This window comes from Mustela putorius, unplaced genomic scaffold, assembly GCF_011764305.1.
Source record: "Mustela putorius furo isolate JIRA1106 unplaced genomic scaffold, ASM1176430v1.1 tig00537227_pilon_pilon_pilon, whole genome shotgun sequence".
Lineage (NCBI taxonomy): Eukaryota > Metazoa > Chordata > Mammalia > Carnivora > Mustelidae > Mustela > Mustela putorius.
This window is the reverse complement of record NW_025422368.1, coordinates 38211287-38233924: the sequence shown is the minus strand read 5'-3', so window position 1 is coordinate 38233924 and position 22638 is coordinate 38211287. Positions and strand designations below refer to the sequence as shown.

General features: G+C 36.5%; 1 protein-coding gene across 2 annotated transcripts in view; it reads right to left on the bottom strand.

Moving 5' to 3' along the window:
- The window catches only part of LOC101680481 (pregnancy zone protein), a 43999-nt gene extending 30666 nt beyond the window's left edge, over positions 1-13333 (bottom strand). For both annotated transcript variants that reach the window (XM_013049561.1, XM_004779707.2), the window contains exons 1-10: positions 13176-13333; positions 10789-10972; positions 9895-10048; positions 9683-9735; positions 9132-9152; positions 8514-8682; positions 7190-7274; positions 4969-5092; positions 2909-3023; positions 1279-1388 (exon numbers count right to left, since the gene is read on the bottom strand). In XM_013049561.1, coding sequence (XP_012905015.1) covers positions 1279-1388; positions 2909-3023; positions 4969-5092; positions 7190-7274; positions 8514-8682; positions 9132-9152; positions 9683-9735; positions 9895-10048; positions 10789-10972; positions 13176-13258 — 1098 coding nt within the window. In that variant the 5' untranslated portion in view covers positions 13259-13333. The remainder of the gene's footprint in view (positions 1-1278; positions 1389-2908; positions 3024-4968; positions 5093-7189; positions 7275-8513; positions 8683-9131; positions 9153-9682; positions 9736-9894; positions 10049-10788; positions 10973-13175) is intronic.
- Between the last annotated feature and the right edge of the window lie 9305 nt (positions 13334-22638).

Below are 22638 nucleotides of genomic sequence, written 5' to 3'. Positions count from 1 at the left end.
TGCCAACAACGCCAATCAAAATTCCTTATGAATAACATGTACAAGAATTCTCTTTTGTCTTCAAAAACCCTTGTTATTTGTTCTTGGGGACAGGGGGCCACTATTGGATCTGCTGCCCAAATCCATGTTTTCTGCATTGCAAGTCTGAGGCCCCAAATAAATGCTTTGTTTTTATTTTAGCTCTACCTCTTTTCTTAGCTGACAAAACGCAATATTTTTTCCCTACTTGATTCCCAATAGCTTTTTATTTAATCTTACACAGTTCACCCTCTTGCTGCTTCAGGCTTACTTCAAACCATTCTCTCTACAGCCTGAGTTAAACTGATCTTGTTATTCTCCTTAAATTCTTCTGTAACTTCTCAGTCCAAAATACTGAACTTCACCTAAAAGGCCCTCAAGATCTGCTCTGGCTTACCTATAGCTATCCAGCCAATCCAGTTAGCTCTGTCTTCTACCTCGGTCAGTCACACTCTTAGTTCTCTGCTCTTTAGAAGCTGTTTAACACCTAGGGCCCTGGCTATTCTCCCCTCTTTCTTAAATTTCTTGCCAAGTCATATTCATCTTTAAGTCCTCAGTTTCCTCACATTCTTTCTTGATCCAAAATGGCCCTGCCCCAACATATCTATATATTTATTAATTTCTTGCCAATTTGATACAAAATGCTGCAATGAATGAAGAAAATAGAAAATTCATAATGTCATCAACTGCGAAATAGTTAGGAATGTCACAGTTAATGAAAAGATTTTGCCTATTGTCTGCCAATTGCTTATCAACTGTCAATTGCCTATCAACTGTCAACTCAAGGATTAGTTACTAAAAAAGGAAATTTAAAATGGCTAGAAACCAGAAAACTGATAGTTTACTAAGTTGGATATCAGTCTGAAAACTTATCAATATTTACCAATATTGAGCTTAGGAAGCTAAAAAAACTTTTAAAAACTATCAATATAAAAAGTCATCTAGACGAAAAATATCTTTAAAAAATTACATTACAAAATCATTGTTTATAAAGAGGCAATCAAAAAAGTATGCAGCCAAACTACACAGGAAAAATGTATTTTAGAGATGTGTTAGGAAGTAAACTAATAAAAGTGTACTTTATTTTTCTGGATGTGATGGTATTTGCCCTTTAAGTTTGTCGTTTGCTGTAATTTCTTTCCTTATTCTAAATAAATATTTTTATAATAAATTGTACTTTTATGGTATAAAAATTCATTTTCTTAAAATCCACATCCCCCAAATTATAGAAATTATGATTCCCTTGAGAAATTATTTTACCTGCCCAAAAAAAGGGAGCCCATGCCTATAATGTGTATCTGCTTTTGTAAACTTCAGTTTGGTTAAAGTATTTGTGATTTCACATGATCCATGCCCAGTTAATTCCAACTCTGAAAAAGAAATAAGTGAAGTTGAATTGTTCTTTCGATTCGACTCACCTCCCACACCCACCCCAGCCTCACTTCATCCTGGCAAAGTACTAACCCTATTCTATTTTTTATCCTTTCCAGAATTTTTCACACCTAGAAAATACAATCAACTTGACATTAGCTTCACTTTCATACAAAAGTTGTTATACCTTATTCCCAAATTCCTCTGGTTTCACAAGTATCGTTCTGGTTCTATCTTTGTTCTTAGGTTCTTCCCATGTCCTCCATGAGCTTGCTCCATTTTTGTTTCTGTCTCTCAGATCTCTTCCCTCTCCCCATGACTTTTTGCATGCAACATGAGTTTTCACATTGGCTTCAAAATATACTTAAATGTCTATTACAAACTACTTCCCCAGCAAGACACTTCTTTTCACTGTATGGCTCTTCCAGTATAGCCAACACCTGGTGTCTTTTCATTCAGGGAAGTGTAATGTGTGTTTTGGCTTCATCATCTATAGCTTTTTTGCTTTCCCCATCTCTATGACTTCTAATTTTATTATGGCTGGTTTATTTGACACTATGTCCTAAATGTAGTTGTTTCTGTCCTTGGGTCTCTCCTTGTCTGTCTCCAGCCCCTATTTAGCTATGTTAAGTGAATTCACTTTCAGAACAAATGCACTTATTCATAGGAGGATATAGATACAATGGGAATTGTTCCAGATTTACATTTCTGGTCTTGACTTTGCTCTGATTTTCTTTTAAAATTATTTTTAAACCAGAATGAGTCAACTTCTATCTTGATATTCCAGATTACAATTAATTATCCTTGACACATTCTCATCATAATAGTTCTTTCTCATTTACTCCTAATCTTAGTTAATGGCATTTCCTTTTCCCAGCCCCCAGATTCATAATCTTTGGAACAATTTTGAATAGTAATCTGATGTAGCACGTTGTAACCTCTTAAAATTGTTTCATCTAGCCTGTCCTCTTTATGTCTGCTTGAATTATATTTTCAAAAATCACTTTACTTAGAACATCTCCTTAAATCTATCTGCTGATATCCAAGGTTTTTCATAATAAAGTCTAATCTTTGTAGCGCATGATTTACATTTTTACACACCTTAGCTCCAGCTTACATTTTTAGATTCTTCTGAGACCAAACATATTTGCTTTATGTAAATCATGTGTTTTCAGTCCATCACGAGCTTTCAAAATTTTATCCATTCTATATAAATCAGCTCATGTGGTACTTTATAAACTTTCTCTATCTCTATAAAAGAATTAATTCTCTCTCTTCATACTCATTTGGACTTTAGTTTTTACATTGCTCATGGAAATTTTGTTATGATTATAAATATATACATGCAAACATATATACATATATACATATACATACATATACATAATTTCTTTTTAGATTTCTAGATCCTTGACAGGAAGGACTGTATTATTTTATAGTCCCCAGAAATGGACATTTGATAAATGCTTAACATATTGGTGAATTAATGAATTAATAAATATTTCAAAATAACGTGAACCTGTTCCGTCTTCTTTGACTTTGGCTTCCACTTGTATGTTCATGTCATACCCCTTCTGTCTCAGCTGGAATACTTTAGTCTTCACGAGTTGTGTGAAACAGCCTTCACTGTCTGCCTGAAGAGAAAGAAAGAGAGTTTCTGGGTCCTCTGGTTTGCTGTCAAAAAAGTCATTTATCAACCTGTGAAAGTTTTTCGTTGGCCAAAGGAAATTTTACAAAGTTCTGACCATCTTTTAGGTGCTGATCCTTTCCCAAGCCAAAAATGGCATCACATTTCTTCCCAAGCCAAAAATGGCATCAGATGTCTTCGTCTTCGTTAACCGTTGAGTTACTCATTGCCAACCTTTCCCTTCCTCCTTCTCTTCTGAAAGTCTATCCTGTTTCTGCCAAATTAAATTAACTAGTTTCCAAATGTGCCATCGTACTCTCTCTGCATACATAGTTTCTCACGTGATAACATTCTTTTTCTTCCATTCTTATCATGGCCAACAGTTACTGCTCTTCTATACACAGCTCAGATACAACACCTCCTCTTCTATCACCTTCAGCTACACTTCAACTAAGGATTACATTTTCTTAACTGTATTTCTCTATGCCTAGGACATTAATAAAAACATATATATTCTTTGAATAGATGAATCATTATAGTCATTAGATTTCCAAACTAAACATTGGGAACCACATCTTAAGAAAGATTTGTTTTCATTTTTTTTACTTATTTACATGAAAATATGCATTGCATAATAAAGCTTAAGCATATTTAATGTACTTATATTTACTTAATCATTTTTTAATTTATTCACTTGAAAATAAAACTAATTCCTGTATCCTTGATATATTAGAGTTTTGGCAACCTTATTTCTCTCATGTTTATCTTTCTTATTGATTTTTTTGACATTAATCATCATATTCGTCACCCTTGCCTTTCATTAATTTGCTCTCTGCAGGTTTTTTGTTTGTTCATTTGTTTTTTGAAGAGAAAGAGTGCACATACCCATGAGTCTGGGAGGAGGGGTGGGGAGGGTAGGGGAAGAGGCAGAAGGAGAGTGGTAGAGAGAATCTTATGCAGGCTCCACACCCAGTATGGTGCCCAAAGTGGGGCTCTATTTCACCAATGCAAGATCATGACCCAAGCTGAAACCAGGAGTTGGGTGCTTAACTAACTGAGCCACCCAGGCAACCCTCTCTGAAGCTTTGGTAACTTTCGTTTCCATACCCTTACAGTGTCACTCACTGCCACTCCCTGGGCTTTTATGTTATTTTTTTCTTCTTCCATATGAAGTTTAGATTCCATAGCAAGTCATTTGATTCTTGAACTAACCAAAAAAAAAAAATTTTTTTTTTTTTTAAAGTAAGCTCTTCACCCAACAGGGATCTGGAAATCATGAACCTGCATTCAAGAGTCGTAGGCTCTACCAGGTGAGCCAGTCAGCCACCCCCTCCCACTAACCAAATTCTTAACATCTGTCATTCTTTTTCTATTACCTGTTTGATAAGTGAAGGCCAGCTTTGGATACTTCCATATTATTTTATGCCTTTATACCTGGCATGCTGATTGCTCTCAGAAGAAAGTTACAAAACTGGCCAAATAAATACCACTATAAATTCATGAACCCAACTTTCCAGTGGGCTCCAAACATTACCAAGCGATCTTACAATGTTTCCCTTACTCCATACTACTTTCTGTTGTAACTGTTTTCACCTTACAATATTATATTCTTTTGTATGATATTCTTTATTGCATTATAATCCATGAGAAAACAAGATCTGGTGTTAATGTCTGGGGAGAATGGTTTCCACATAACTGTTGACTGAATTCTTTTTTTTTAATATAATTTTTAAATTTTTTATTAACATATAATGTATTATTAACCCCAAGGGAATACGTCTGTGAATTGCCAGGTTTACACACTTCATTGCACATACCTTCCCCAATGTCAATAACCCCCCCACCCTCTCCCTGCCCCCCTCCCCTGGCAACCCTCAGTTTGTTTTGTGAGATTAAGAGTCTCTTATGGTTTGTCTGCCTCCTGATCCCATCTTGTTTCATTTATCACATACCTGTTGACTGAATTCTTCACAGATACTTTGTGAATGTCTTCCATGACAGGTCGAATGGTATCGTGAGTATTTTCTGCATACATTAATTTTCACCAGACCAGAGACAGGCTTTCCATATGTGTATCTATAACAGTAAAGCAGTTATACAAAAGGATATTTGATATAAACAACTCCTATATTTTTTCACATGATTTGATCCATTCATATATCCATCTTGTTCATATACCAATTATATTTCCTTCCATACCATTTGTACTCGAGAAGCACTTATTCTGAAACTAGGTCTTCTTAATTATCTAAGTGGACCTACAACTACAACTCAAAGAGAAAATACTTACTGAATCTTCTTTGAAACACCTCTAAAGGGAAAATTAACAATGTAGTATTTCTCAGATCTTTCCTCCCTTTCAGTTGAGGTTTTACTATAAGACTATCTTATTTCTTCTTTCCCCGTCATCAGATGATCTAGGTTATAATTTCAACTTTGACAACACCTAAGTTTTTTCAGGGAAGAATTTAAGGACATGTAGACAGGGTATTTCTAAATCTTCCCTAATTCATATGTATTTTAAGAGGATAAATGAGAACTTAAATGGGAATTTAAATATTCAAAAACACTCGTTACATATCATTTAACATATCTGTTATAAATGAAGAGTAGCATAATGACTTATTCCAATTCTGCAAAATCTAATGGAAGGATATGCTATGGTATGGTCTGAATGTTTGCTTCCCCCCCAAATGTATATGTGGAAATCCTAAACCCTAAGGATGATAGTGTTGGGGACGAGGTCTTTGGGAGGTGCATAGATAGTGAGGGTTGAGCCTTCATGAATGTGATTGGTGTCTTTATAAGAGGCTCCAGAGAGATCCTTTGTTCCTTCTGCCGTATGAAGACATGCCAAGAGGGCACCAGCTATGAACCAGAGAGAATCTTCACCAGAACGTGACCATGCTGGCACCTTGATCTTGGATTTCTCAGCCTCTAGAACTAAGACTAATAAATTTCTGTTTCTTATAAACTACCCATTCTGTGGTATTTTGTCATAGTAGGCTGAGTGAAGTAATACATGATGGGAAGCCAAACTTAGTCCATTGTTTCTCAGAGTATGCTTAATGGACCACCTACATTGAAATTACCTGATGTTTGTATTGGGATTTGGAATCCTGAATCCTTTCTCAGATTTATGATTGGAATCTTTAGATGTGGGGGGTCAAGGAATCTACATTTTAACCAATCATCTCCATAGATTCTGATGTTCACCTAAGTTTGAGACCAATTGCTTTGGTCCAAACTGTGAGGTAGATGAGTTTTGGCTTTGATGACCCTAATCTTCCCCTTTCTAAAGTTTCTCCCCCCTAATTTCTAGGAAGGCTGATAAAGCAATAAGCCATTTACTGTATCTCACTTTGCTGAATGTTATCTTTAAGTGTCACTCAAAGGGCTCTCCCTTCTGAGGGAAAATTCTCAAGCATCAAAACTGGTAAGAAAGATGAAAGTATGATCCTCACACTGTTTTCAAAAGCAAGAGGTAAGGTGTCCTCAGTGTGTATGGAGAATATTCTACTGAACTAAAAAGCAATCAGGGAAATAACTATGACACGTCTTTTAAATTCTACATTATATATCTATATATCTATTTAAGAAGGTCTGCTTCATTCCTCCCCCCCCAATTTTCCATAGTTTATGAAATTGGGAGCAATAAAAAAAAAATAGGAATCATAGGATACAGAATAACACAGAAGCTATGAACATGAGCATGAGCTTGAGCTGGATGTCCTGTCTTCAGTTTGGCACAGTGTTTGGCATGTACAATGTTTCATGAAACTAGATTTTCTTTTTTAAATTGTAGAGACAATTATAGGGTAACGAGTTGAGGGTCTGGAGCCAGACTGCTAGAGTTAAATTCTAGTCTTCCTATTTACTTGAACAAGTTTTCTATCCCCCATGTGTTATAGTTTCCTCATTTGCAAACTAAGGATAACTATCCCCATCTTACAAGGCACTTAAAACATTTTCTGTCACATTTTAGGTGTTCAGTAAATGCTTTTGTTTGTAGTAGTAAGAGTGTCCTTTGCTGCCACCCCTGCTCTCTAGCTGGAGCTCAGGCGTGTTGGAGAGAAAGTCATTCTCTAATTAAAATACTTTGAAGCCTGGTAACGATTAATTGCAATGAACATAGAGTAGGGAGATCAAAATGGATGAAAAAATGTAACTCACAGGCCACAGGCAGATACCGTAAATTCTTCATCTAGAAAACCGATAGTCTTGGGCATTTTCACTTGGACCTCGAACTTCGGCAAAACTGTCGTCAACAGAAGGAAGAAAGAGGTGAAGATGGGTGGGCAGGCTATCTTGTAAGTATTTGTAATGATTTTATTACAGAACCTTATAACATCGAATCACATGAAATGATTTCCATTACATTAAGAAGCTGCAGGGCCTCTACTTATCACAGAAACATGATTATGACCGTGGGTATTTGTACCATGTTTATTTTGTTATGCTGGTACTACATTTCCTAGAATCCCCTTTGAACTTGGTTGAGACTTAAAGATGGAAAGAAAGCAGCATCGTTACTCTCTGAAGGTCATCATGGTTAATTCGATGTGGTGGCAGGTACAGAGAGGTGAGGAAATTCCAATTTGTCCTTATTCTTTCCCTCTGTGTCCAATTCTTCCCAGCTGCTTGTCCTGCTGACTAAAAGAGTCCCCAGACCCACCACCAGACACTTATTACAGAAATAAAGAAGTGGTAGATATGAAGAACAGATACATCCAGTCTTCCATAGATTCTTCTGTCAGTTTCCCTTTGTGGTTCACTTTGGGATCTGAAGGTACCCTGGAAGGTGCTAATTTATTCCTCTCCACCCACGGTTCAGGAGAATTGGTTAGTAATTTCCTATGATCTAACTCCCCCTCCTGGACCCTTACTTTCCCATCCTCTCTCACAGGTGTGTAAAGTTCACTGTTCCTGTAATATATCTGTTCTATAATCCTCATAGCAGTTCAGGTGAATTTGGCGAATGATGTTTTTGTGAGCAGTCTCTTCATCCATGGCACGAAATACTATATTTTCATGAGAAAATCCACATGGTTGATAGCTAGTAAGATGGCTTCAATGTCTGACCATTTTGAATAGAGTAGTCTAGGTGTAGATTAGAGACAGCCAGGAGGTATAAGATACAGATCAACAGATGCGTGAAGATATTTGTTGCGTTGGTTAACAATTTTGGTTTGAATAAGGTAATGGACTTATTAAAATCTCTCTTACCTCTTACTGGGATTTTGGTAAATTACTAACTGTTCTAGTATTGATGTACTCATTTGTAAAATGGAGACCATAGAGTATCTACCTCAGATGGTTGATACGAGGATTAAATAAGATAGTACATGAAAGATTCTTAGTGAATATTTGGGTAAATTTTTAAAAACTTGCTAATTTCCAACTATTATCTGTTAGATTTTTGCTTATATCTATGTGTCAAAACTCTTAAACTCTAAAGTAATGTCATAAACGTCTTGGAGAAAGGCAGAATTCTTACCATATTCATTCACTTCGAAGGGGTGCTCTATTTCTTCCCCTGACTCCCTCTGAACCTTGACCTTATAAGCACCCAGAGTGGGCTCCACTGAGAGTGGGAAGGACAGCTGGCTGAGTCCTCCTTGTAGTCTGAGACTTTGCCATTGGAAAATTCGGTTCCTCTTGGGATTCTACAGATAAAAATATTATGAGTTCATAGAAACAACTGAAATACATAATCTGAGTAGAGGAAAAGCTTTTTAGGGAGGGCACATTGGGAGTTAGATAAGAGATGGTTAGTAAATTGACACCAAACGTACTGAGCAAAGTTTTCTAGGAATTACACACTGAGGAAAGGGCAGCAAGTTTACCAGCAATGAGATACTACAGATTGCAATACCTCTTTTTGAAATTATTCATATCCAATTTGGTCAGAAATATTGGAAGAGTCATGAACTTGTATCATCTCAGGGGATTTTTCCCCTTCATTTACATCTTTTCCACTCTCCAAAGAATTGAAGATAGGGAAAACTGTTTAGTTTTGGTGAGGTGCTAGTGGGGTGGGAAGAGAGGGGTAGCAAGGGGCAATGGAACATAAGTAAGTCTTCATCCCATCTGAGATGCATAAGATATTACCTACCTCTATATAAACCACTGGGAACTGGAAAGAAAAAAAATAGTATGAGTGTGGGATAAATGTCAGAACAAGAAAGCCATTTCATCAACATTGATATGCTATCCAGATGAGAGGAAGTGAGTCTGTATATTTCTTGTCCAAACAAGGAGATGTGCCCCAGTTTGGTTTACATGTGTAGTTTGGGACATATAGTTCTTGAGAAGTCATGACTTTACCTTTATGAAATATTGTACAATTGAGGAAAGTTATGCTACGGTAAAAAGGTCCAAATAAATTTATTTTGCAGATGAAATTTATCTCTGAGAAAGTCTCCATTTCTCTAAGGGAGAAATCAAATGCACTTACTTTCTTTTGTTCAATGAAAATTACCGGGATCTTTAAAAGGATAATTTCAACTGAATATTTTATTTTAACAATGCAGTTGGTGAACTGGTTTCTCTATTCTCCAGCAGTGGAACTCTTATGAGATCGTATTGGTTTCAGGTTCTGCAAAAAATGGGCTTGATACTTTTTTTCCCATTTTCCCCAAACTTACCCACTGTAAGGAGACTTACCGTGTCATTCAAAGGGCGAAAATCGACATCCACAGAGACAATGCGGAGTCTCACTGAAACATAGAGATTTTCCCCATTAAACTACCCAGTGGGAATTGAGGGTAAATAGCACAGATAACAACATGCCTGGATTTTCACGACTGCAAAATAAGTTAATAGGGAACCACACACCTGCCCCGTAAAGTGGCCCTTGCTGATTTGGTTCCCTATACCTGTTTGTCCCGGTTTGTAGATGGGTTTGTCTGTTTGGACAAAGACAAGGCTGTTTACTTTCATGACGTGCACTCTCTTCCTCTTTACAAACTGCTGGGTTGGGCCTTTCACCTCCACAGTAATCAACCCTGAGGAAGACGGGAACTCCGGAAGCTGTAAGGTAGAAAAGAGCTGAAAAATCTATGCAGACCCACTTCTGAATGTCTCAGCCTTTCTGACTTTCTTATTTCTCTTGTCAGTCCCAGAGAACGAGTGAGGAATAAATAGAAAATTATGTCCCTGGGTTTATAGATTCTTAGGTTTAATGTAACATGACGGTAACACTTTGTTGATTTAAAGGGGAAATGTCACCTCAATGAAAGGAACTAGTTCTTCAAACAGTCATGAGGGTGAAGGAAATAACACGCTCTCATATCCACAGCAATACGATGGCATTAAAATGATTATCAAATGTTATTGTCCGATGGTCAACCTCAACATTATGTGTTATATCATTGGCAGTAAGCCAGTATCATTAACTATTTAATTCCTTATGTAATAACAGGTTACAAGGATAAGACATTAACCAATGACCACTTGTGAGATCTTAAATAAGTCATTTAAATTTATGACTTTTAATGTTTTTGTGGGTAACGGCATGAACTTTATTTCCCTCATGAGTTTGAGGGCAAATTAAATCTTTCCTATAATTACTATTATGTTTTGCATATTACACTGGAATTGTTTGGAAATATTATGAAAGTATATTCAGTAGAATCTAATTTGAAAGTCACTTTGTACTCCTCAGTGTTTTCATTATGCTTTTTTATTGTCGGGGGTCAGGACACAAGGCATCAGCTAATAAATATGCTCTTCCTCTAACGAGCTTCTGTATCCTAAGGAGTCATACTGACAGTGAACGGGCTGCAGTAGAAGGAGTTCTTCTCTGTCACCACGTCTGCAAGGAGGGTTCTGGTCTGCATTCCATATTCCAGAATTATGTTCAGTGTCACCGTCTCATTCAGGTGAGTAAGCATGATACAAGCTTTCTCGGGAACCCCAGCATACAGCTGTGATGGGACCAGCACCAGATACTGCCTGTGGAGAAGAGGCGTCTGGATCAATCATGGAGAAGTTAAAAAGACATCATTATTGTGGCTGTATTCTAGATCATCTTTTCTGGAATCACCAATCATAGAACAGAGCCAGATTTCAGCAAAAAGGCAGAGGAATGTGTTCTTCAAAGGACAATCCAAAAGACCTTAGAAACTCAGAAACCTCCAACAAGTTAAACATTAATATGCTTCTGTTGTGCTGTGGAGGTATTCACCCTCACAATATTTGTAGAACTATTCATAAGCTATGGATAAGCAATCCAGGAGTCACTTTGTATTTTGGATAGAAATTATTTTCTGAGGCACCTGGATGGCTCAGTCAGTTAAGTGTCTGCCTTTGGCTCAGGTCAGATCTTGCAGTCCTTGAGAGAAAGCCCCATGTTGGGCTCCCTGTTCAGCAGAAAGTCTGCTTCTTGCTTCCCCTCTGCCCTGCTCCTTTACTTGTGCACTCTTTCTCTCTCTCTCTTTCTCTCTAATAAACAAGATCTTTTTTAAAAAAAGAAGTCATTTTCAAATTTAGAAATGGGATACCGTTCAGCTTTAACAAAAGGAAATCTTATCATTTGCAACAACATGATGGACTTTGATATCATTATTAATGAAGTATGCCAGAGAAAGATAATATTGCATGCTGTCACTTACACGTGGAATCTTTTTTTAAAAAAGTCAAATTCATAGAAACAGAGTATAGAAAGGTGACTTCTGGGGCCTGGAGTGGAGGGGTGTTGAAGGAAATATGGAGAGGTTGTAAAAGGGTACAAACTTTCAGTTATAGTAAGAAGAATGAAGTCTGGGGATATAGTGTAAGACATGGTGACTATAGCTGATAACTGCATTGTATAAACGAAGTTTGCTGGAAGTTGAATTTAAACTTTCTCAGAAAAATAAAAGAAGAAGAGTAAATATGCATGAGATGGATGTGTTAATTCACCCAGTGGGAGGAATCCTTTCATATATGTGTATATGAAATCATCACATGGTACAGTTGAAATATTTTGTAATTTTGTCAATTATATGTCTATAAAGCTGAAAAAACTTTTTTTTTTTTTTTTTTTTTTTAAGCAACAACAAAATGTGATTAACCCATTGATTATCATGAAAGCCTTAAGAACCTGCCTACCGGTGGTCTTGGGTTTCATGTGGATGATATGAATGTCCTTATTTTAGGATGCTAAAGTGATAACAATTAATAGGTAAGGAAGAATTGAATTGCTTTGCAGTATTTTTCCAAGAGCAATTTTAGCTCTTTTCTCTCTTACACTCTCTGATGTTGGAAGACAAACCAAGCTAGGCAAGGCTAATCACCAAATATATTACCATGTTCACCCAGAAGAAAATATCACTTTTCCTACTGTTCTTTGCCCATCATTTGCAACCACTCGAACGTGCTGTGTTTGCAATGCTCTGGTTTGCCCAGGCCTCTCTCTCCTTCTGAAGTGTCCTTATCTATCTGGGTATATCCTATTTACTTCATAGGACTTATATCAAGAACAGCTTTCTCGTTGCACACTTAGGTGATACCCCGTCTCTTATATCACTTAAAGGTTCCAGGAGGAGGGAGGTTTTCTCTGTGGGCATTCTCACAAAATCCTGTAGTGCTTGCTTCTGGTTTTGCACTGTATTCCTTTCTCTGTGCACTATCTCCTCCTATTTTCTATACTGTGAGGTATTGAAGGCAGAGCCCACATTTTGTTAATATGTAAAGTCCCAAGATCTAATGCCAGCCCCTACAGGTTTGCTGATGATTTGAGTGACCTGACACACAAAGCCTGGCTTGTGTGAAAGTCATGCATCCGTCCTGGTGATCCCTGACTGGGGGAAAATATGGCCACTGAGCCATTTCACAGTGGACGAGACACAGCAGCCCTTTTCATGAGACAATTATAAAAACATGCCCCCCCCTTTTTGGTGGGAATTTTATATTATTATTAAGTGAATGTTGTATAATTCTGTATTCTTATTTGGTGAATGTTTCATAAATGTTACCGCCCTATGTCTCTGTGTTTTCTAGAACTGGAGTATGCCCCTTTCCACATGAGCCATGACAATGTACTGACCTTTCCAAACCCCTTCAACAGTAGATAACTTCACAGGAAATCAGAAAATAAGTAAGTGAGACATATCAAGAAGCAGATAACACAATGAGAAAGAGAAGGGCAGTAGAATTTTCTGGAAATGTTGCTTACGGTTTTGAAGCAGTGGAAGCATCTCTGGGAAGGAGCAGGAGAAATAGAATCAAGACTGGATTGGGCAGTTGATTTCCCCTCATGGTGGGGAGAGAAAGGAAATAATAGGAAGCTGAGTCCTTGATTTCTTGAACTCTGTTCTTGTAATCTCTGGTTTTTATTTTACCTGATGGGCAGTGAAAGTAAACTGCTAACCATTTATTTTTGTAACATATTAACTACTTCCAGTATAAAAAAATCAATTCCAGATTATTTCTACAACCATCAGTGTTCTTTAATCCACTTTCTCAAATTTTCTATGTCTTTGAAAAATAGGCCTTTTAGGCTACACTAGCTCTGATTATTAATCAGTACCTTAAATATTTTTAAGAAGAAACAAAATAAATTATATGTCTTGATGAAATCAATCAATATTCTTGACTTTCATTTTTTTAAAGGAGGTATTAATGTAAATACCTATACCATATCAGTTTTTAATAGTCTAGGGAACATCACATATTCCCCTTGGCTTCATCCTATCTGGTTCTTTAATGGAACAAAGAAGTGAAATTTATCACAGGATTTTATTTAATTATTTAATAAACATATAATGTATTATCACAGGATTTTAAACAGAATAAATCTGAAGACAATCTCTCCCTTGGTTAGCAGCTTAATGTGTGCAATTTATAGCTCTCTTTATGTTTGTTTGTAAAGGAAATGATAGTTCATTTGGATACAACTGATGTAATACATACTTATTATTTCTAAGTTCATTGAACATCTAGAATTAAAGCCAATTTATTCATTTTATTCCCTAATGAAATGACCTTTATTTGATGAACATTCTTATTTAATTCTACTTTGAGCAATATAAAAATGTTTCATCAGGGTGCCTGGGTGGCTCAGACAGTTAAGCGTCTTCCTTCAGCTCAGGTCATGGTCTTGGGATCCTGGGATCAAGCCCCACATTGTGGGGGGTAGTCCATGCTGAGTGGGGAGTCTGCTTCTCCTTCTCCCTCTGCCTGTTGCTCTGCTGCTTGTGTTCTCTTTCTCTGTCAAATAAGTAAGTAAGTAAGTAAGTAAATAAATAAATAAAATCTTTAAACCAATTGTGATTCATCATCCTGTTTGCTTTCCAAGAGAGATTGGGGTGTTAGAATCTATATTCATGGAATTCTGAAAATATGAAAGATCCATACTGTTACATTAATTTAACTGGGACCCCAGAAAATGAAGTGGGCATATTTTGAGTAGACAACCAGTTTAAAATAGGATGTGGTGAGAAATAGGCATTTCTATAGATGAAGAATATTTTGTTTTTGACATACAATTTTTTTTAGATCTATTTATTTATTTGAGAGTGAGAGAGAGTATGAGTGAAGGGAGGAGCAGAGGGAGAGAGAGAGAGAGAATTTTAAGCAGGCTCCACGCCCAGTGGGGAGCTAGAGGTGGGGCTCAAGGTTACTACCCCAAGATCACGACCTGAATGAAATGAAGACTTGCATGCTTAGGCGACTGAGCCACCCTGATGCTGCTTTGTCTACATTTTGTAAATGATCTGAGAGAGTGAGAAGTGATGCTAGTGTACATGGCCACCCTTGTGAACTGTAAAACTGTAGGTATGTAAGATATTTCAATTCCCGGGAGGATAAAGTATGGGTGACATAAAGCCAAGTCAAAGAGAAGAAGCTGTCCTGGCCATTAGTAGTTGGCAAATGTCTGCTGAATGAATATAAAACTCTTCTATTTTATTTTGGGTGCTTCCCTCACTAGAATCTTTATGAATTTTTCTTTTCTACTGAGCTCCCCTGTGCTCTCCCTCTCCACTCCTGCACTTCCATAAATAACACACTTTCCACCTGCTTAATGTTGTGTGAATTAATGTATAATAAGTAATAAATGACTTATAAGAGTCCTATATTACTTTTCCCAGGCATAAATAAACTTATTGGATGTTCAAAGAAACCTGTATTTTGGCCAAATGTCTAATGACTAAAAATAAAAAATCCGTATTTGGATGAAACAAAAATCACCACTGTAGCTTGAACTTCAGGCACACAAGAATAAATTGGGTGTCTTCAAAACTTTTCCATCTTGATTTTTAATTGTAAATTTTATTAGGTATATTTAATATACATATGTATAATGTGGCATAAGTGATATTTTTCTCAGCATTCTCAACTAAAACTTTTACATTCTTTGGTCTTCAATCTTTTTTCTTATATTCCCTAAAAGAATTTTATTAAACGTGTAACTCATCACACTTCCTTAACTTAAATTTTTTTGTCATGCGCAAGATGATAAAAAAGTGTATTATAAATACTGCTATTTTAAAAATAAAGCTATAATATCACTTTTTAAACATATCCAATGAAATGTACACACTGTTAGTAATTAATTTATTGTCTACCATCATCCATTTGTTGGATTCTTTTGTTGCTAGTTGGAAATTTTACATCATTCTTGCTTCTTCTTGATCTTATATTTCCATTGTAGTTCCTCACATAATTTTATCCTGGTGTTTTATTCTTCAATATTATTTATTTATTTATTTAAAATTTTTAATACGATTTTTATTTATTTATTTGACAGAGAGAAAGCACACAAGCAGGGGGAGCTGCAGGCAGAAGGAGAGGGGGAAGCAGGCTCCCTGCTGAGCAAGGAGCTGGATGCGGGGCTCGATCCCAAGATACCAGGACCATGACCTGAGCCGAAGGCAGACGCTCAACCAACTGAGCCACCCAGGTGCCCATATTCTTCAATACATTGTAATGAACACCTTATCATTCATTTCTGTAACTAAGGTAATAAGTTTTTGTACCTATAAGGTTCTGAGTAGTAATGCAACTTTTCTGGATTGAATTCTCATTAAAAGTGTCAGTATATTACCTATCAAGACCATATATATCTACTATAATCTTATTAAATATGAAACACAAGAGATAATTTTGTTTGAAAATAATTTCTTAGTGAAATAAATTATACATTTCATCCATCTGGTTTCTGCAGTCAGATTTTGTATCCTTGAATGCATACTACTTATTGTCTATTAAAGCAAGTTTCCACTATTTATTTACCTCCTATTTTTTCTATTCTATTGTATCCTTGAATGAATACTACTTATTGTCTATTAAAGCAAGTTTCCACTATCTATTTACCTCCTATTTTTTCTATTCTAGTTCTCTTCTAGAATATTCCTGTTCTGTTTCCTATCACGTAGGTGTGAGCATCAAGAAATCTTGTTTACATAGAGAAGAGTGAAATGAGAGAGGTTCAATTAGAACAATATCATTTAAATATTTAGGCATCTCAGTTATAAGCCAAAGGTCACATCATACACATTATAATTGTCATTAAATATAATTGTAGTTACATAATTATAATTCTCAGCTGAAAAAATATAGTCTCCTTAATTTTGTTGAAAGCAAGCACTGGTAACTAGGTCAATTGCAAAAGAGTTTGGAACTCAGTCATTAAAATCATTCTCATTCTCAGTTTCTAGGAAATGCACAAAATAGACTTACCGGTACTTATAAATGGTTACTGATTGTTACTTTCTTACCTAAAGACAACTAATATACTTTTAAAAATTTGGAAAATTAAAATATTTTTAACTCAATTATGGTTTTATAGATAAAAACTTCATAAAATTCTTAACTTATTTTCTAAATCAGGACTTACACATTTAGCTGATTAAATTTCTAAATTTCTTTTGCAAAGCCAGTTCTCATTGTCAAAATAATTGGTAAGATAAAACATTTCTGATAGGGCAAGTAATGCTTCATTTTTTAATTCTAATAAACCCATAAATATACATCCTTATGATAATTGTTTACTTCTAAATTCTAAGGTAAGGTACAGTCTTGCTGGGCATTTGTTACCCAGAGGCAGGAGGACATTTCCACTTCAGAATTTCTTTTTTTTTTCTTTTAAATTTTCTTTTATTTTTTTCAGTGTTCCATGATTCATTGTTTATGCACCATACCCAGTGCTCCGTGCAATATGTGCCCTCCTTAATACCCACCACCAGGCTCATCCATCCCTTACCCCCGCCCCTCCAAAACCCTCAGTTTGTTTCTCAGAGTCCACAGTCTCTAATGCTTCATCTCCCCCTCAGATTTACCCCAATTCTTTTTTCCTTTCCTTCTCCTAATGTCCGCCATGTTATTCCTTATGCTCCACAAGTAAGTGAAACCATATGATAGTTGACTTTCTCTGCTTGACTTCTTTCACTCGGCGTAATCTACTTCAGTCCAGTCCATGTTGACCCTTTCTGATGGCTGTGTAATATTCCATTGTATATACGGACCATATCTTCTTTATCCTTTTGTCTGTTAAAGGGCATCTTGGCTTTTTCCACAGTTTGGTGATTGTGGCCATTGCTGCTATGAACATTGGGGTACAGATGGCCCGCTTCAGTATTTCTTCCCATGCTCTCTGCTTTATTCTTATGGAACTCTCAGAGGAAGTAGACATTGACTATGGCTGAAGAAAAGAGGAAGCACTTTAAATGAAAGTTGTCATTATTTCTGTCACCTGCTGCTACAATATGTATGAGAACAGGAAATTTTGAAATGAACCCAAATTACCCATTTATAATGTTTTTTTTTTTTTTCATTCCAGGAATATGTTCAGGACAGAAAGATGAATAAGGCCAATAATGGGCTTTGATGTCTTAAGGGAGTTTTTGCAAATATCACATTTTTTAAAAGATTTTATTTATTTATTTAAGAGAGAAAGAGAGTGCACAGGCAGAGGGAACTGCAGGCAGAAGGAGAAGTAGGCTCCTCATTGAGCAAGAAGCCCTATGGGGGACTCGATTCCAGGAATTTGGGATCATGACCTGAGCCAAAGGCAGATGCTTAACTGACTGAGCCACCAGGTGTCCCGAATATATCAATTTTTTGAATTGTCTTTTTGGAAGAGACTGGCAAGAAGTTTCCTTGCTCCAAGACAGCTCCAAAATACATATAATATATAACATATAACTGTAAGTGAATATTCATATATTAAAATAGATCTGCAAATTATACCTTAATTATATTAGTAACATTATGATAGTGATTTTATATAATTATTACCTACAAAGATCATAGGATTATTGATTGTACACAATTTCAGGGATCCAGAAATGATGTTGAAATCAGTTGAGGCCAAAGCTAAACCTGAAAGGTAGACTTTAGCCAAATGTCAAAGTCAGAGATCAAAGTCACAGCATTACAACTTTTAATAGTAGGTAGCCACTAAACTCACAAGAATGAAAATATCATAATGAAATTCCAGTCGTCAGTTAAATAGACACTCAATAAGTATTTGTGGAATGAAGTAATAAATAATTTGATATTATTTCCTGGCTAAAATAACATTCATATAAGCAATAAAAGTATCTGGAAAAGAAGAAATCTGAAATACAGTGTGAGAATATACTTTTTTTAAGATTTTATTTGGGGTGCCTGGGTCTCAGTTAAGCGTCTGCGTTTGGTTCAGGTCATAATTCTGGGGTCCTGGGATGAAGTCCTGCGGAGGCCTCTCTGCTCAGCAGGGAGCCTGCTTCTCCTCTTCCCTCTGCCCCTTCTCCTGCTCAAGCACGCACTCTCTTTTTCTCTTTTATGTCTCAAATAAATAAATAAAATCTTTAAAAATTTATTGATTTATTAGAGAGAGAGTGAGCGAGAGAGCAGGGCAAAGGCAGACCAACAAGCAGACTTCACGCTGAGCACGGCACTGGACGCAGGGCTCAATCTCACAACCCTGAGATCATGAGCTGAGTGGAAATCAAGAGTCGGACACAACCAGCTGACACCCAGGTGCCCCTGGGAATATCTCAACAGGACTTAAGTTTGGACAACACAGGGGTTAATGGAATAGATTCACTCTTACGTATTCTGCCATCTTGGGCCAATTATACAACTTCTCAGTGCTTCTGCTTCCTCAGCTGTAAAATTGGCTTAATAATAATAATTCCTGTATAACTGGATTACATTAATCAACATATGTAAATCTTTACTGTAATTTACTGCTACATGAAAAAGAGAACAAAAGTTAAGTTATGGTTCTAATAGCAGCATTAAATATTTACATAAACAAGGACTAGAGGAGAGTAAGTAACCATGAAAAGAGTTGACTTTGTGTCATTGATAATCTGATGTGTTAATTATATAAAAATTTTTTAAAAATTCTTAAAATAAAGCTATTTAAAAAAGCTTTACGGAAGACATCATTACCTTTGGACATATTTCTAAATCCATGTTATTTTCAAAGAATGATGTGTTTACAGAACATTGAGCAACTGTGAGTGGGTGAGAAATGTGTCCTTGCTGTGCTAGTGTATGTGGAATGGGGGTAGAGTTATAAGTATTGCCAGGTGTAGAATAAAACTGGACTCAAGGTTTTGAGACAATACAATGTTGTAAAGTTTTAAGTTGAAATAAATTCCAGAAGAGTTTTTTTATGCATTTCATTTCACATCTTGCCCAAGTAATCAATCCAACATTATCATTGCTGTTATTATTATTTCCCATCAAATCAAAAGCAGAAAGGACTTCTATTTGCCAAAAATGTGGACTAACAGAACTAATAGAAATTTCTCTTAATTACCTGTTGGCAAATCAGCTGATGAATTTATTACAAGAAGCAGGGGAGAACAATCTATGAGAGGCTACTGGAAGCAAGCTGATTACTATTAACAAATAGATGTGGAGTTTATATTTAATATTTCTTTGTAATTAATAATTACAGGTAATTGCATATTTAATATTTCTCTGTAAATTGCAATCTCTCTCTCCTATGATGCTGTAATACCTCTTCAAGATGTAGTAATCACTGACTGACTGTATGTTAAATATTATGTATTTTATATTTCATTTGTTTTCTTGGAAGAATTGGATTATCTATGGAGTGATCATTGCTGTGTCAGTATTATGGGATGGGAAAGAAGGGTGGAGATTTGGGGTTATAAATCTTTAGAATTACTCATTTCAAATTTTTAGCATTGGGATTGTGAAGGGGAAGCTAAAAGTGAAATAACAGAGTGGTTATTTAGGAAATCAGAACTTCCTCAAGGCTGGGAGAAAAGTTCAAAAACTGAAACAATTGTATCTTTAGAATAATGCTTTCTAATATAAAACATAGATAATTCCATGAAAAGGTGAAGTAAATAAAAGACATGGTTAAAATACTGTAATAAGCTATTAAAACAGTGAACAACCTGGGGTGTCTGGGTGGCAGTTGGCTGAGGCTCTGACTTCTGGTTTTGGCTCAGGTGGTGATCTCAGGGTCCTGAGATCCAGCCCAGTGGGGAGTCTGCTTGGGATTTTTTTCTCCCTCTCCCTCTGCAGAGAGTTCTCTCTCTCAAATCAATCAATCAATCTTGAAAAAAATGAAATAAGCTAAAAATGGAAACTGAAAGATATAAAAATAAATGTATGTTAAAGAAAAAAAGTCAAATATGAAAAATAAGATGAGGTAATAAAAAAAAGAAATTGTCATCTGAATAAAGAGTTAAACTGGGGAAAGCTCAAAATTGTCCAAAAAAGATGAATTCATTTGGGAATAGAAAAGGAGTTGCCATTAGGGGCATAGAAACTGTAACGGGCTGTAGGTGGGTGTGTTGAGGGTTTGGGGTGGGCTGTTTTTATGGGCAGGTTCCGTGAAGAGGGGAGAACTCACTTAGAGACTGTTAAAATCAAACACAGAGAACAGCTTTGAAAATTCCCTGAGCAGATTAAACCAGTCCAATCATATAAAGCTCAAGTCGGCTTTTTTTTTTTTTTTTTAGTTTATTAACTTGTCAGAGAGAGAGAGAGAGTAAGTAGGGGGAGGGCATGCAGAGCCAGAAGGAGAAGCAGTCTCCCCCCTGAGTAGTGAGTGAGCCTGATGCGGGACTTGATCCCTGGACCCTGGCTTCATGATCTGAGCTGAAGGCAGACACTTAACCAACTGAGTCACCCAGGTGTCCCTCAAGTCAGCTTTTTGTGAGGTTGACCTGATGTGGTCATTGTTCACGTCTCTGAAAGCCATAGGCATAAATTTCCCCAAGGTTCATGTGAGGGAACACCTGACCAATTCCCTATCATTTAAGAAAATTCCAACATTATCAGTTTTCTATAAATAAGGCATTTATGGGAAATCAGTCTTTCTCAGTTCTTCCGTTTTTTCCCCCCTTTTCCCTTGTTGACTTTTGCCCAAGATTTTCCATTTTAGATTGAAATTCTTTTACATGCTTCCCCTTTTTTCACATTTCCCCCTTTGATCAAGATGCTTCAAAGAAAACAGTGCTGGTCAATTCTAGCATTCAGGTGTTATTAATTTTGGTCAAAGTCATAGTTCTTTATAGATTGTATTGTATAGTGTAGAGCAGAGAAGGGTTGTCCTCAAGTGTGTTTTTCAATGAAGCTGGGGGACCATCTCATGTGTCTTGTCCCACAGAGGAGGGCCATGGTATGGAATATCACTGGCCTCCAAGAGGGTTGAAAATCAAGAATATCAGTTATATCTTTTAAGAGGGTTGGTTTAGTTTCTGTGGTCAGTTGAGTTTCAGGAAAATCCTTTGAAAGGAAAATAATTTTTTTTTTGAACCTACATTTGGGAAGAAGTCATTTGCTTACTGCCATAGAACAACAGAAATTTAATAAAACAATTAATCTGATGACCCAAAGCCCAATGGTCACTATTTGTTAAAACATACTTCTCAGCTAATTTCCTCAATTACTCATTTTTAATAGATCAAAACTGTCCCAAGTTCCAGGAGTCTGGTCAACTTTTGCTAGCTCCTTGCTACTGTCTTTCATTATTTTTAGCTCTTGTGTTATTTTTCTCAAGTTACTCACATAAAAACAACATTTTTTTCCCCAAGTAGGACCCAGATGCCCCCTTGCTAAGCAGTGAGCAGGTTTAGGGCTCAGCAGTTTTCTAGCACTATTCCTATAAGGCTACCTTTTAGGAAGCCTTTTGAACTTCCTAAAGTTCAAAAGTTCAGTCAGCAGCATTGAAAGTGGTAGACACGCAGTCAAAATACTGCAGATGGCGTTTTGAAGGTCTGCTACTGAAATCCAAGCTAAAAAGTTTCTGGAGAAAACATGTCCGAACCCTTTCTATCTACTAGAGGATTACTTGTAGACAGCCTTTCAAAATTATATATATTATATTATGTTATTCCCAGTTCTGATGTGTCCTTTTAAGTAGATAGGAGAAAGACTCTAGATTAGGTATATAAGCAGTAAAGGAAAGAATGTTTCTTAGTTTTGGCATCAGGGCTGAGGGCAATGATCCCCCAATGTCTTTTCCAATTAAGAGAAAACATAGAACATGCCCCCCGTCTTTTTCACATAAAAAGAAATGCCTGGGGTGCCTGGGTAGTTCAGTGGGTTAAGTGTCTGCATTCTGGTCAGGTCATAATCTCAGGGTCCTGGGGTCGAGCCCTGAGTAGGGCTTCCTGCTTGTTGGGGAGTCTGCTAGTCCCTCTCCCTCTGCCCCTTTCCCT